Genomic DNA, 16,971 nt, shown 5'->3' with positions numbered 1-16,971 from the left:
TGGACATTGAGCTGTTGACCACTACCCTCTGGATGTGACCATCTAACCAATTCCTCACCCACTGGACAGTCCACCCATCAAATCCATCCAGTTTAGAGAGAAGGATGTTGTGGGGGACCGTGTCAAAGGCCTTGCAGAAGTCCAGATAGATGACATCTGTAGCCCTTCCCGTGTCCACTGATGTAGTCACTCCATCAGAGAAGGCCACTAGGTTGGTCAGGCAGGACTTGCCCTTGGTGAAGCCATGCCGGCCGTCTCGAATCACCTCCCTGTCCTCCGTGTGCCTTAGCATAGCTTCCAGGAGGATCTGTTCCATGATCTTCCCAGGCACAGAGGTGAGACTGACTGGCCTGTAGTTCCCTGGGTCTTCCTTTTTTCCCTTTTGAAAAAGGGGGTTATGTTTCCCCTTTCCCAGTCAGTGGCAACTTCTCTGGACTGCCACGACTTCTCAAATATGATGGATAGTGGCTTAGCAACTCTTGGAGGGACAGAGTGCATCCGGTCAGCAAATGGGTGCCTCCGTACATGTTGCTAAGAAGTTGCTCTGTTTCAAAGAACATTTGAAAATGTTCTTTTCTTATCCTTAGTATTGCTGGGAATTTACAGTATATAATTAGAAGGATGAATAAACACTTAATAATAGTCCTGAAGATGCCTACATCTTCATGCACCTACACATTCTGTTGGTGAACTGTGAGATATCATCCCAGTTTGTTGCAGAGTTGGCGGTGACTGTGCAGGCATTGAGTGTTGCCAATATAGTTGCTCTTGTCCTCTCCCAAGAGGAGAGGACACATTTGACACCAACCTCCCTTTCCATACAAGTGGCCGCAGAAGCCTGGTTCTTTAAGTTGGACTGGGGTGGTTTCCCTGGCTTGTTGGTAGTGCAGCAGTTTAGCTCTGACTGGGTTAGGCAGGAGTTCATCCTACTGCATCAGCCATAGCAGCTGGTCTTTTGATAGTTGCTTTAGGCAGGAGAGCAAAGCTGTGGCTGCAGACAAATGAGCAAAGAGCAAGTCAGAGAGGAGATCCAATACCTCACTGGGGATGTTAGTAGTATTTCTTTTTAAGTGTCCCTGTAACTTATTATTTCAGTTTTTAAGTTCACAGAACATTAATGTTGATATGCTTCTCTATCTGATATCTGATTTCTTTTTTTAGTATCACATCAGAGTAGTTAAAGAACACTGTTGTTGATTTTTGCTTCATTTACTACTTTGACATCTGTTTTCCTTTTTAAACTTTCTGCTTATTCTTTGTAATTTAATGGTCTCACACCAAAGATGTTGCTGTTCCCTCTCATTTCCATAATACAGACAAAGTTTAAGCAGATCAGTGATGGGTTTAAGATGTCCAGGAGAAAGTTAAGGTCCCTGTAGGAGTCAGGTAAGATATTAAGGTGTCTTCTCCACACTTAGGTGATTAACATATGCAATCCTTTGGTATTAAAAGTTTCTCTTGTAAGAGAAGCTGACTTTTCCAATGAGATTATGAATCTACCATTTGTTCTAATTATGTTCGAAATTCAAACGCTATTTGTAATCCTTCCAAGAATTGCCCCATTCCCTGACTATGTTTATCATAGTAACATAACTAGAACAAAGCACGTAATCCAGCAACACCTGAGAACTTAAAAATTAACTCTGCTTCTGTCTCTGCTTTCTATATTTTTCTTATTTGCTCTTGACTCCTTTTCCTTTGTCATCACAGGAATTACAGTGTATGACATATGCATACATTGCTGTCTGTAGATTGTAAATAGACTAGGTGGCAGGCACCAGCTTCTAAGGGAAATAGGCAACAGTAAACAAAGTCTTCCATACAGTTTCAGCTACTCAAAACGTGAGGTTTAACTCTTCACTAGGCGGTAATCTGGTACTCTTAACTAGAGACCCAGATCACCGTAGCCACTGCAGAGGCATGGAATTTGTTACAGCCCCAGGTCATGAGGAAACCAGGCTCAGCAGAGGATTGCTCCACACAGTGACAGGTTTTTTTTTTCTTTTTTTTTCTTGTTTTCTTCTTCGTGCTATATCCCCAGTCTTTACCTTCTAGGATGATTCTGCAGGGGTGCTAAAAGTAGGTACCATCTTTCCTTTGCTTGTGGCTTTCCGTAGGGCCTTCTAATATTCAAAGTCTTTTGAAGTGCTTTTTTAGTATGTGCTTACTGACATCTGTGTTGCTAGCTTTTATTACTGTTAAAGCTCCGGTTTATCAATGTTAACTGTTTGTCACTTAAAGCATATGCGTTGAATCCAGGCATGTATCAGCATATACGGTATCCTTCAATATTTCTTTTTCTAAGTTTTCTTCGATAAATAGCAAGTTGAAATTAAACCCAAGGGAAATGCTTAAACCTGGACTAATAGCACCTTTTACAAAAGGAGCGTTTCCCTTTAATTTTTTTGTCTCATGTCCTGTGTTCGTTTTTGATAACTAAAGACAATATTTTGTATATAATGAACATAAAGTTTTTTTACAGTGGGTTTTCATCATTGGATTTCAAAATCATTGTATGATTTACTTTCATATAGATGCAAAGGCTAATGGAGGTGAAGTGTAAATGCATATAGATGAGTGTCAGAGCTGGAAATATATTATTCCTAAATCTCAGTTCAGAATTCAGTCACACTACATCTCCATTAAGAAAACATTTACATGGTTCAGAGAAGAATAGGGTCCCTTTTTGGGTAGCAGCCATTTGTAAAAGATTGAAAAAACAAAAATCGACTGATACATCAGTAGTCCAATATCAGTAATTTCTATCTGGGTTTTTTGGAGTTCTGTTGCTGACCATTTGTTGCCCAGCTCCACTAACTGTTTCCAGTCAAGTAGCTGAGTTCAATGGATAGCAAAAGTTTCTTCATTAAAAACTAATGTACTAAAGAACACCAGACACATGATTTAAATGCATGGAGACTGTGTGGATGATTTGGAAAAGAGGCACAAGCAGGATCATCGGGATTATCAGCTGGGGGCAGTGTTGGCTTTTTGGAGACCACCACCATTCTGAAAGATCTCCAGCACTTTGAGACTGAACATCTTATGGGAATCTTTTACTGCAAATATTCCCATGAGTCTTTACAAACAGTTTCTTTTCAAGATGGTCACATTCCTCAGATGAATAAGATCAAACAAGTTCTTCAAGGATGAAGGATGGAAAAGCAAGGTAATAGTTGGGCTATGGTGTTACGGACAATGTATCTGAGATCTTTCAGGACACTGATCCATTCAAAAAGCTGAACATCTCTTCCAGTTTGTGATCCTCATGATCCTGCTCATGCCTCTTCATCCTACACATCACAGATACTCTCCTTATGTATTTTAACTGTGTGTATTTCACTGTAATTTTCTTGGGAAAAAATGCTTCTCTATCCATCCTATTGTGAACTTGTTCAGGAATGCATCCTTAGTGGATACTGAGGCTATACATTGCTTTTTGGCTTCCACTGGGATGTGGAAGCTGCACTTGCTGAAGCTTAAGGTTTATATTTTTGTTCTAAGAATCTGCAGGTGATGACCACAACAACCCCATGCAGCGCTACAGGCTTGGGGAAGAGTGGCTGGAAAGCTGCCTGGCGGAAAAGGACCTGGGGGTGTTGGTCGACAGCCGGCTGAACATGAGCCGGCAGTGTGCCCAGGCGGCCAAGAAGGCCAATGGCATCCTGGCCTGTATCAGAACTAGTGTGGCCAGCAGGAGCAGGGAAGTGATAGTGCCCCTGTACTCGGCACTGGTGCGGCCGCACCTCGAATACTGTGTTCAGTTTTGGGCCCCTCACTACAAGAAGGATGTTGAGATGTTGGAACGTGTCCAGAGATGGGCAACGAGGCTGGTGAGGGGTCTGGAGAACAAGTCTTATGAGGAGCGGCTGAGGGAGCTTGGAGAAAAGGGGGCTGAGGGGAGACCTCATTGCTCTCTACAACTACCTGAAAGGAGGTTGTAGCGAGGTGGGTGTTGGTCTCTTCTCCCAAGTAACTGGCGAAAGGACGAGAGGAAATGGCCTCAAGTTGCGCCAGGGGAGGTTTAGATTGGATGTAAGGAAAAATTTCTTTACTGAAAGAGTAGTTAAACATTGGAACAGGCTGCCCAGGGAAGTGGTTGAGTCACCATCCCTGGAAGTATTTAAAAAACCTGTAGATGAGGCGCTTAGGGACATGGTTTAGTGGGCATGGTGGTGTTGGGTTGACGGTTGGACTCGATGATCTTGGAGGTCTCTTCCAACCTTAATGATTCTATGATTCTATGATTCTATATTGTTGGCATTAGGGCTTTTATATTCCCTGTTGCATTTAATAGTTAATAGTATAAGATACTACAAGTTGACCATTTGTTCCTCGTTCTGGTAGATGTGAAGATAGTAAAGGAAGAGGACTTTAATACACACTTCACTTATTCTGTCAAACAAAGCTTGCAAGCAGTAAATTTATTGTGTTAAATCTATTAAGTAAATAGCGAAGATAAGAAAAATCTATAACTGAAGTGTAATCTTGTAGATAAATTATAGTGTAAGTTAAATTGAGTTTGTCACATTGGAAAAGCTTGACAGTCACAGAACACGGGTTGTTTGCACAGTCTCTAAGGCCTTGCTGAGATTGATTATTTTTTTGAAGCATTTCAAAGTGCTACTTTACTGAATTTCAGATGCATAGAAATAAGTGCATGTAACTTGTCCTGCAGTTACAACTATTATAACTATGATAAATCAAAATTCATCTGAATTCACTTAAAGTATGTATTCCATGGCAGTGTAGAAAAGCATGATGTCTTCGAAATAGCAAAGATTGATTTTTCAAACGCTGTGCGTGAATTTACACTTTACAACAGAGCGTGCACTAGAACTTGAGATCTTGCTTTATAATTCATATGGTAATGAACAAGAACTGATGATAATGAGATTTAAACATGTTATGTAATCACAATTAATTGGAAAATTGATTTGAAGGTAAGTTTTTAGCCTTTTAAGAATCAAAAGCACTGGAATTGATCAGAATTACTTGGGAACAGTTCTGTGAACGTGGAGAAGCTTTACCTAATCTTTGTATTAGTTTACAAGTTGCTGTTACTGATGGATGATTATGGGTGGTTATTCTAACTATTAGCTTTTCAGCTGAAGATTGAAGGATCTGGTGCTACAGAATCAGGTTTGCTGAAATCCAGGGTCTAGAGGCAAAATGACAAAAACTGGGAGCAATGGGAGCAGTGGGGGGGGGGGGGGCAGCCGCCGGGGGGGGGGGGGGGGGGGGGGGGAAACATTCAGACTGTGATATCTTGCATTCTGAAAAATCAGAATGTCGCTTTTAATTAGAATGTGCCCTTCATCTTACTGTCTTACTTTTACACCCTCACAAGCAGAGAGCAATTCTTATGCATGTTTTTGATATGTTAGTAGACAACAGTTTTGTGATAGTAAAGCTTTTTGTAAACCACCTTAATTTAGTATGTTAATAGTGTCTGGATTGCACTGATTTTAACAGCAGTATTAGTAACAATAAAATAAAAATATTTTAGTAACAAAATTATTAGGAGAACAAAAATCAATAGGCTGTTAGAAAACAAAGCCTATTTCTGACTGGTTACTTCAGTTTTTTGTATCATCCAAACTTATGTTTTAGCCCTTTCAAATACAATTATATGTGATCTGCGTAGGACTTTTAGATAGATGAACATTTAATATTTATGTATTTACAAATGGTGCTTTTTTTCAAACTTACTGGAAAATCTCTCCGAATTTCTGCAATTTTTACTTAAATTTTAGTCATAAGTATTTTGGACTGTTACAGATAATAAGGCTGACTTTTTAAGTTCTTGGTTTTGCCTGGTAATATTTTAGATTGATTAAAAATTAACACTTTTGCCTATCACTTCATTAAGTGTTTGTTTCATATTTTATAACTTGTAGGCCTCTAACAGTCAAGCATCGCCACAATCTGCTACTACACCAAGGATGGAAAGTACAACAGGAACTGCAATTGCTACCTCTTCAAGAACTCCTCCATCACTCAGTCTTCAGGGTCCCCTGTGTCCTCCTGTGTGTCTCCCAGCTCCATTAGAAGAATTGTCTCCAGACAGCATTGACGCTCATACATTTGATTTTGAAACTATTCCCCATCCGAACTTGGAGCAAGCTCTTAAGCAAGGATCATTAGACTTGGATTCATTAGCAGAAAGTCCAGAATCTGACTTTATGTCAGCAGTAAATGAATTTGTAATAGAAGAAAATCCAGTATCTCCTAATGTAATAAGTGATCCACAAAGTCCAGAAATGATGGTGGAATCTCTTTATTCTTCAGTTATCAATGCAATAGACAGTAGACGTATGCAAGATACAAATCCTTGCGTAAAGGATGTTTCAGTAGAAAGTGCATCTCTCAGTGTTTGCATGGAGAAGTGTAGGGTTATTGCCCAAGACTCAAAGATACATTTAAGAGGTATAAAAGAAGATCTTTGCCACTTTAGAACACTTGTACAAAGAGAACAGTGTGACTTTTCTAATTCTTTAAAATGCACTTCGTTAGAAATAGTAAATACTATTGAGAAGGTAAAGCTTTCACTTGAACAAACACTAAAAGATAAATATCAAAAAGAATTACAGTCTTTGAAAAGTGACTATGAAACTAAAATTAATAAATTATTGGAGGATGGTGAAGAAAATAAAAAGAAGATTAAAAAGTTAAAAGGTGACTTATTAGGCCTTGAGGAAGTTCTTCAGAATAAGAATGATGAATTTGCAATGGTGAAAAATGAGAAAGAAGCTGTAGTTTGCCTTCAGAATGAAAAAGACCAGAAATTACTTGAATTGGAATGCCAAATGGAGACACAAAATTGTGAAATTAAGGAACTGAGACAGTCACGTGAGAGAGTACTTGAAGACTTGAAAAAACTTCATGTTGAAAACAATGAAAAACTACAACTCCTGAGGGCAGAACTCGAGAGTTTAGAGCAAAGCCATTTAAAAGAACTGGAAAACAACCTACAAGCCAGGCATTTACAGGAATTTGAGAAGGTGATAGCTGAGCACAAGGACCGTTTAGATAAATTAAAAAAAGAGAACCAGCATAGACTTGAACAAATGCAGGAATCTCATGCAGTAGTTGTGCAAGAGAAACAACAACAAGTAGAAGAGTTACAACTCAAGGTTTCAAATCTGTCTGATTTGAGGTGCAAATTAGAAGTTGAACTTGCCCTGAAAGAGGCAGAAACTGATGAAATGAAGCTTCTTTTGGAAGAAAGCAGAAACCAGCAACAAGAGACCTTAAAATCTCAGATTGATAAGGAAACTGAAAGCTTAAAAAAGGAGATAGATAAATTAAATAGTAAAATACAAATTAACAGTGATGAATATCAAGTGGGCTTATCAGAACTAAGGGCTCTGATGACAATTGAGAAGGATCAGTGCATTTCTGAGCTAGTAGACAGATATGAAGAAGAATCAAATTTGCTTAGAACTGAACTAAATAAAGTAACACTTCTTCATCAAAAAACTTCTGAGGCAGAAAAAAGACTTTCAGAGCAAATAACGGAACTACAAAGTAAGTTAGAGTTGGAAGCGAATGCCCTAGAAAAGGAAAAAACAGAAAAATTGTCTCTCTGTGAGCAGCAGGAAAAATACGAAGCTGTTATCCATAAGCTAAAGGAAGAGAAAGAACTGTTAGTATCTAACCAAGAACAAGACAGGCAGTTGCTCATTCAGAAGCTCAATTGTGAAAAAGAGGATGCAGTACAAACTGCTTGTAAAGAGTTTGAATTACAGAGGGAAGCTGCTGAAAAGGGGCTTTTGGAAAAAATACAACAACTTGAGATGCAAGTAAATCGGAGGTACTGTAAGAAATAAGTTGCTGTGTTTTCTTAGTATTTTAAAGTAATTAATATGGTATATTCATGATGCACTGTGCAGTAAGTCAAATTTCTACGTATTTGTAATCGTGTTTATCTGGGTTGGTTTCTATATTCAAGTTTCAAGTTACTTCCATTTTACAGGTAGTGATGTTCCTGTGTCTGTAGTTAGTCTTAAAGATCGTTAAATAGCTTATACAATATTATTTCCAGACAGCAATGAAGGTTTTATGTTTCAGTCTTGTAACGTTATGTTGACGGGAGTGTTTCCACCATAGCATGTTGCTTGAAATTCCAGTTCTGATGGTCTCAGCCTCTCTGTCCTTTCCCATCCTTTGCTCTGGTATTAGCACTCTGTGAGCATGCAGTAGGCTTGCTGGTTAGGCTGGTAACTTTCTTTTATTGGCTAACTATACATTCTTGTTGGTGCTAATGGTGGCATGAAAAAGTGTGTGGGAATATATATGATCGACTGAGAACTGTCTGATGGCCACCTGGACATCCACTGACTTTAGCTGCCACAGTTATGTATTTCAGGATCTTCAGTTTGAGCTTTAATACGCGTGGGTAACATCATCTTAAAGAACATCCTAACGTCATTGTTTTCATTGTTAATTTCTGCAGTGTTTTTCCATTTTAAAAAGAAAAATACATTTTTCCTTGCCATAAATGCCTAGAATTACTCTTTCTGACTTCTCATATCTTATCTACTTACTAGTTCTTAATGCCTGTCAGCAGAGTAGATTATGATGATGTGAAATGGAAATACTGGAATTTTTCTATGTGATTACTGCTTAGAAACAATATTCTATTTTGAAATGCTAGAATTTGCAATTACGTTCTTGTAGTGTGAAGGAACGCAGCGGATAGATCTTGTTTGTACAATACCTAAATAGAGCATTTTTTTCTAGGTATTATGATACACCAAGTATGTGAAATGGGAAAAGACCAACAAAATGGACAGAATGGGCATAAAAGGCAGAAGAATACTGCAGAACATGAATACAGACTTAAGTTAGCATTTAACTTTTGAATATCAATGTAATGTTAAAAAAAAAAAGGGAGGGGAGGTTATGCAGAGTCCAACACGTGCGCACAATTCACTTACTCAGATTTCCCTTGCACTATGTATCTGCTTCACTTGAATTATCCACTTCAGTCCCATTACCTCAGGATTTTGATATGCGAACATATCCATCGTTAAATGATGTTGTATCGGTGTCTGTGTTTTGTATGTCAGTGTACGAAAAAATACATCAAGGTAATATTACGTTTTTTGAACTAAGACTGGGATATAATGAAATTAAGAACTGCCCTTCTTAATTGAACAAAATATTCTCTTAATGAAATATGGTGAAATGAGGATGAAAAACATAAACCTGATGTTCTTTTCCTTTTATATGTATTAATGCACTGTAGAGGTTTTAAAAATTTGACTCAACAGGAAAGAGATGTAGCTGTGTCATCAGACTTTTTAAAAATCCACCATCTACACTTAAATTTGAACAACTGAGCACAGCTGGATAAAACATAGTAATGTATTTCAAAGAAATGTTATCTGCTTCAGTCTAAAGAAGTTTTATTAGTTTGCTGTGAGTTCTGTCAAGTAATTTAATTTTCAGTGTGACGTTAAAATATGTATTGCCTCCTAAGGCTGCTTTTTATGCCTTTAATCTGCTGTTAGGCTTTTTCTCTAGGAATAAAGACATGCTCTGTTTTATCTCCAGAGGGCATATATGTTATGTGAGTCTGTCTTTAATATTTCAAAGTCACTGTCTAGCTGTTGGTTTTTGAGTTCCTAAAACCCCAAGCTGTGTCAGTAATTCGAGTTGACTTGTTATCCTCACTCAGTCGTTGTTTAGCAGTTAACTTGTAATGGTAGAAACCAACTTTTATTGGGCATGTGCCTTATATGCTTGTCAGATAAATGTCCTTTTCTGCAAGAGCAATGTTACATTAGCTGTCCGGGAGGCACGGACAGGGAGATGAATTGTTAAATTTGACCCAGGTGTTGCACTGGTATCGGGAATTTAATTTTTGAACTTACGTGAAAACTAACAAAAATATTTAGAAGTGACAAAGAAATGTTTGTGACTCATGCATCACCAACATATGAAAATTAATCTGTTTTGGTTATCATGTGCCTGGAATTCAAGTCATTATGATTAGGAAAGATAAAAAAAACTGCAAGGCATTTGTAACTCTCCTGTTTAATCTTTCTCCTGTATGTAGTATGTACTAACCAAGATTAACTGAAAAACACAGTTTCTGTAATGACTTTCATTGTTAAGCAGTTTGCTGGTTAGTTAAGATTTATAACGTTGTACAGAATGTTAAAAATAGAAAAGTAATCCTGACTGCTTTGAAAACTGAATTACAGCTTTGGTGTCTTCCAGCCTTGTCCAACCACTTCTATCAGACCACCAGTATCTATCAGATAGATAGATAGAAAGCTTCTCTGTGGAGCATGTGCTCTCTCTCACAGCTAGGCTTAATTTAGAAATAAATTGAAATTCAGTCCAGCACAAAAATGCTTTCTCAGTGACATAAAAAAGATTTGCCTGGGTGTCTCATGACTTGCTTTGTTCTCTGCTTATTTTACTTCTAATTTCTGGAATGTCAAAGATTGTTTTGCCACTCTGAGAACTTCAGGTGGCTTTCAGGGCTCTTTTATTTACAACTTCTTATGGGCTCTTTGAGTGCATAATAGTTTGTATCTTCAGTATATGCCCGTGTGGTAAAACAGCAGTAGTGTTGCTAAATACATCCTTTGTTATCTTAGGGTGGGGCATTACAGTGTTTACTTGCAAAGGAACTCTAGTCTCTGAAGAAATGTGCTTTTGTTATCTTGAAAACACTAAAAAAAGTTCGGCATTGTCACTATTGCCATAGTCGTCGAGACCTTTGCAGATTAAATGTGTAAACCCAATACCTGACATAGTGACAAGGTTTAAAAACTAGGAATGTATGTTAGCATCCTTTGCAGAATAACAATATCCTTTACTTGGCTGTCAGTTGCAAACAATCAGTAGTCCGGGCAGCCTATCTGAGGGGCAGATGATACCTACTTTGGTTTAGTGCAGCTAATAGCCTTGGGTTTAGGCTGATATATTAGCTTGGCATTTAGATAACTTGGAATAATGTGAGTGAATTTTTGTTGCTTGTGCAGGCATACCTCTTCATTGCACTTCTCAGACAAACTTATCCTGTGCTTTCTTAACTTGATAGGGAGAATTGATGGCAGAAACAGAGGTAGGCGAGCACGTGCTGGATAGTATGGTAAAGCAAAGACTCTGTGGAAATGGCTGGAACTGGTCATTTCATGGATGCCCAAACTCCCATCAAGTATGCAATGATCAGAATTTTAGGTTCCCTGCCTCCTCTGCAATTCAGTTTTCTTTTGTATTCTCTGTGCTGAATCTTTCTGGTGTCTCTGAGGTTCTGTAGCCCTTAGTCTTAACAGAGAAGCTTTGCATTATGAAGCAAGAAGAATTCTTGGAGCATTTCTAGCATTAGGAGTTAGGCTTGTGAGTGTTAATATATTAGCACATGATGTTTTGCTTTCAGCACAGCCTACCTAACATCAGGAGACCATATCTCCAGGCTGCTCTGACTAGAGAAAACCATTGACACGTGTATATAGATGTAGAGTTAGGTTTGGGAGATTTTCTTTACATTAAATATGATTCTGGTGTAGAGGAATAATAGAAATTTAAAATAATAGTTTTTCACAAAAGTTGCCCAACAAAGGGATTTGTCTGTCCTAGTGTTCTTCAACGGTGGTTCTTGATAACTCAAGCCAAAACACAGAAGACGGTAGTTAATGCTTTGGGCTCAGTGATAGAAAATATTTGGCCTATGTAACATTGCCTGTTTCAAGAGCCATTTAAGGTCGTTATCCTTCCTGCCTTGATGACTGTTGATGCATTTTCTTTGTGATCATTACTACTGTTCTACAGATTCTGCAACCCAGAGTTTTGAGTTTCATATCTGAATTCCTTAGCATCAGATCTATTGCCGAATTGCTTTAATTATGTGAGAGTTCTGGAGGCTTTGCATTTTGATATACTATAAATCTTCAGGGAGTTGATATGTCATTGTTCCTCTCTTTACCACTTTCCACACCTTCTGTTATGTTAGAAAAATGGAAACAATCTTTCCCTTCAACAAAATTTCAAAATTAGAGCCAGCGTAGTACACTAAAAAACAGAATGCCCAAGAGTGAGAATTTGGTGAGATGCTCATGATTAAAAAGTAGAATTGAAGATTAGTAATGACTTACTTGGTATACAGTATTTATTAAACATTTCAGAAAAATGTCTCAAAAAGGAACTTCTGACTTTTGTGTGTTTGCTTATTTCATGTATTCTGGGAGTCTGTATATGCTGCAAATTTAAAGCCTAAACACTTTCTTTTAAGTCCTCCCACTGAATCATCTGCTGAATCAAGCTTGGTTGCTGAACTTCAAGAGAAGCTTCAGGAAGAAAAAATTAAGTTCTTAGAGCAACTTGAAGAACAAGAGAGAAGAAAAAATGAAGAAATGCAGAACATTAGAACATCGCTCACTGCAGAACAGCAGGTAAAGCTGATTATTTTTTTATTACTTTTTCTCCCATGACAATTATGTGTTCTGTTGCTGTTTTGAAGTTATGGAGTTGTTGATTGGGGTTTGGTTGGGTTTTTTTTGTTTTTCCTATGTAACACACATTCTAAATTTGCACTGTTATCTGGAGTCAAGATATGATGTGTTAATGGAATCCAACACTTAAGCATTAAAAAAAAAAAACAAAACACCCAGCAAAAAAAACCACCTTAAATATCTGTGAACTGGGCAATCCGGATTCAATTTTTGTTATTTTGTGACTTCTTTTGCTTAAGTTGTTAAGCCAGTGCTGTAAATTTTTATCCATTAATCTGTTGAACTCCAGAAAGATACCGGTTAACTATAGTTTAAGTTAACAACACAAAATTTATGGACAACACAAAATTAATTATTTGAAATTAGCCCAGAAGGCCAACCGTATCTTGGGCTGCCTCAAAAGAAGTGTGGCCAGCAGGACAAGGGAGGTGATTCTGCCCCTCTGCTCTGCTCTGGTGAGACCCCACCTGGAGTACTACGTCCAGCTCTAGAGCCCTCAGCATAAGAAAGACACGGACCTGTTGGGGCGGGTCCAGAAGAGGGCCACAAAAATGATCAGGGGGATGGAACACCTCTCCTATGAAGAAAGGCTGAGAGAGAGTTGGGGTTGTCCAGCCTGGAGAAGAGAAGGAGGAGGGGAGGCCTTATTGCAGCCTTTCAATACTTAAAGGGGGCTTATAAGATGGGGACAAACTTTTTAGCAGGGCCTGTTGCGACAGGACAAGGGGGAATGGCTTTAAACTAAAAGAGGGTAGATATAGACTACCCTCTGTTTTTTTTTACGTTGAGGGTGGTGAAGCACTGGCCCAGGTTGCCCAGAGAGGTGGTGGATGCCCCATCCCTGGAAACATTCCAGGTCAGGTTGGACGGGGCTCTGAGCAACCTGATCTAGTTGAAGATGTCCCTGCTCATTGCAGGGGCTTTGGACTAGATGGCCTTTAGAGGTCCCTTCCAACCCAAACTATTCTAGGATTCTAAATACTAATTGATTTAGAATGCTACTTAATGGCGTTTAAAATTTAGTAGCCTGGGCAGGTGGCATCTGAGGTTCAAAGCAAATGTTATCTTTTACTTAATAAACTTAGAAACACTATGTACTCCACACCTTGATACAAAATCATATTGCACTGGATTAATAATTATATCTATATCCACACATTTTTTCCTTTCAAAACATCTTGAATCTCTCAGATTTTGTAGACGAGTCTTCAGTTCTTAAATCTCTGTTAGTAACAGCTGTTATCTACAGCTTTGTTGCATTTAAACACTAAGAAATTATTTTATGTTTTAAGCACCTCTACTTACTTTAGCTATGGTAGGATCAAATAAGGACAAAGAGTGTAGTGATCAGTCAGTTTGGTGAATGAATGCTATGAATCACTCGGTGCAGAGAGCAGAAAATTGTGGACAGTTATAAAGAAAGAAATACTTTTGAAATTTTTGGACTGCAAACATTAGTACTGAAGTGAACCTTACATAATAAATCTAATAGGAATATTTCATACATTACATTGGCAATTGTAAGATTTGTTTTTCCATCAGAATATGCCTTAATATGCCATTTCCCTTATTATCTAATAATATTCTTCATTTGCGCAGCAGAGCATGGAAGAGAAGGTTCTGATGTATTAACAGTAAATTCCACAAAGATGGAACCTTTTATTTAGAAAACAAACAAACGAAAAAAAGCCCAAACCCAAAAAACAGTGTATCAGTCAGTGCTGAAATCTTACTGGACTGGCTCTGCTGATCACTGAATATTCTGGGTATTTAGCCTCACCCTTGATGTCACTTTACTGAGAAGAAAAAATTATTTTAGAGGTGTTACTTATTCTTGTGGTGTGTCATAGTTTTGTTATGCAGACATACACCAAAGGCTGCTGTGCACTATGTAAGGTGTGTAGCCTGCCAAATAGCTTGCATTTTAAGACTGAGAGTTGATAGGCATAGGTCAAGACAATCTTAAAATTCACCAAAAAAAGCAAAACGGTGATTTAAAGTATCCTTTTGATAGATGGTTGCTGGTAGCTTTTGTCTCTCTTTTCAGCACAGCCTGAAGAGTAGAAAGGGTGAGGACATAATGGTTAGTAGAAGGATTGAAGAAGCAGAAAGATTTGTCAGACTGATACTGAAGGATATGGTAGCCTCTTTTATGTTCAGATATTCAAGCTATTAGCCAGGATTCCTGTATGACTTTTGCATTAATTAATTGCTCACTGAGGAATTAATGCATGACTTGAAATGTATTTTTAATTCAGATTCTAGTATATTATTCTAGTTTATTAATAATAAGCTTTCTTTTTTATTACATGTAACATATCTTGATGTAGTGCAGCTTTGTCTTAATAACCATTTTAATCCTTAAAGTAACTATTTTAAATATAAAACATGCAACTGTCAGACATTAACTGGCATATAAAGCATGATGTTTAAAAAAACCCAACAATTTACAAATTATTATTTTTAATGATGATTTCTTTATGATTATACTACATGTGTATATTGGGCTTGGGGGAACCAGCGGGATAAAAATTAAAAAAAAGAAAATTGTTGCAGAGAAATCTCAAAATAAAATGTACAGACATGTTACCTCTTCACCAGAGTAATATGTAAACAAGTTTAATTCCTTGTTTGATTATAAATTAGGAAACTGAAATGTGTGATATCTTTTGTACTTTTTTGTTCTAATGATGTATTTTGCATTACATTTATACAGTACATTTATTTCAGTAATACGTCTTTCTGTTTTCAGACCAACTTTAACACTGTTCTGGCAAGAGAGAAAATGAAAAAAGAAAACATAATTAATGATCTTAGTGACAAACTAAAAATGCTTACAGAACAGCAAGAAAAAGACAAAGGTAAGCAAAGTTCTGAAAAAGTATTCATCTTTTCTAATAGGACAATTCCATTCACTACAGATTGGTTTTGATCCTTAGTGCTGTGGTTATTAAAAGAATTCTTATTTACTTCTGTCATAGATTTGATTGAAACACTTTCTGAAGATAGAGCTCGCTTACTTGAAGAGAAGAAAAAGCTTGAAGAAGAAGTTAATAAACTAAGAAGTAGTAATTTTTCTCCATCAACCTACTCGGTGGCAGCTTCAGAAGCTTGTGGAGCCTGCGCAGCCGATATTCCCACTGACACAGACAGATTGGTTTCTGACATTGCAGCTGAAGGCAGAATGGACTCTACGATGGAAACCAGTATGATGGCTGTGCAGTAAGTATAGGGCATTGTAGTAGAAATACACAAAGCATGCTCTCGTTCTTTAAATGTGTGCTATTGAGTGTTGTGGAGTACAAATGAGCATGTTTAACACTCTTGCCTTTAATGTTCTTGCTAAAAATATTCTTTTAAATGTACACATACAATTGTGGTGTCACAGTCATCAGAAATGTGTGGTTTTGATGACACAGAAGTATGCAACTTAATTGTGGGGCCAAGTTTCACATTTATGAGATGAAAAAATAGACCTAAGTATGTGAAATGTAAGTCAAAGGGGATAAGAACAATTGTAGTAGTGGCCTAGAATGAGCTGGGTGGCTGCATGTTATTGGCATATCTTTTGAACAGACGCTGGCTCTCACTTAAAAACAAACAAACAAAAAACCTTTGATTGTTCATGTACATGTCTGCTGTAAGATAGCATAATGACATTCCTTGATAAAGGGGAAAGGGCGATAGGTATGTTTGGTAGAAGTTAGGCTGTATCCTCAGGATTCCAAACAAGTAATGGGACTGAGGCTGATTAAGTGGCCTTGATGGATTGATATTTTTGTATTATTGAAGAGAAGGACAGGTATTCAGCATCCCTTTGTTTGTATAACCTCTGAATCATCAGTACGGTCAGCTGTGATGTACTGCTGACTGACTAGAAAGCGGTGATGGGACTGGGAAAAAACTTTGCAATGGTTTAAACCCTTACTTGAGGAAAGCAGCTAGGGTAAGCACCTTATGTACTTCGAACTACACTTTTCACTTAAAATTGGTGGTTCTGTGTTTGGATCTGGTTGCTAATCTGGATTTACAACAGATTAAAACAACGTTATGTTGATATCATACACATTTAACTGTTTATCGCCCTTTTTGTATGGAGGTTTAATTAAGCAGGGGCTAGTTTGCAGGTAGGTGTCTGAAGCTATGCTTGAAATACTGAGGTGGTTATAGAGATCAGAGGGAACTTAAGGAGTTTTGTTGCAGTCATCGACTTCACTATATTATTTTGGGTGCCCTACAATAGCAATATACTTTGGTATTGGTATATAATGCCTTGTCTAGTAAGTTAAGAGTCTACATGTAAAGCTAGTAGGCTGTGATCTGGTATCAGTACATGACTATGAAGTCATGTACACTTAAATAATTCTGACTGGTACAAAGTTGTCCTGCTGGTTGTTGTCAGGAATCCAGGCTACTGCAAATATATTTTCTGTTTTTTCAATACTGACTTCCATGAAAATGTACATCAAGTTCAGAGCCTTGATTCTTACTTTAAATG

General features: G+C 37.7%; 1 protein-coding gene across 1 annotated transcript in view; it reads left to right on the top strand.

Moving 5' to 3' along the window:
- RB1CC1 (RB1-inducible coiled-coil 1) overlaps nucleotides 1-16,971 on the top strand; it is an 82,410-nt gene that overhangs the window by 51,937 nt on the left and 13,502 nt on the right. Inside the window, exons 15-18 of the mRNA XM_009332052.1 lie at nucleotides 5,901-7,816; nucleotides 12,254-12,413; nucleotides 15,226-15,334; nucleotides 15,455-15,695. Of these exons, the coding sequence (XP_009330327.1) occupies nucleotides 5,901-7,816; nucleotides 12,254-12,413; nucleotides 15,226-15,334; nucleotides 15,455-15,695 (2,426 nt within the window). The remainder of the gene's footprint in view (nucleotides 1-5,900; nucleotides 7,817-12,253; nucleotides 12,414-15,225; nucleotides 15,335-15,454; nucleotides 15,696-16,971) is intronic.

Source organism: Pygoscelis adeliae, unplaced genomic scaffold (assembly GCF_000699105.1).
Source record: "Pygoscelis adeliae isolate BGI_AS28 unplaced genomic scaffold, ASM69910v1 Scaffold98, whole genome shotgun sequence".
NCBI lineage: Eukaryota > Metazoa > Chordata > Aves > Sphenisciformes > Spheniscidae > Pygoscelis > Pygoscelis adeliae.
Note: the sequence above shows the minus strand (reverse complement) of the source record. Positions and strands in the feature narration are given on the sequence as shown.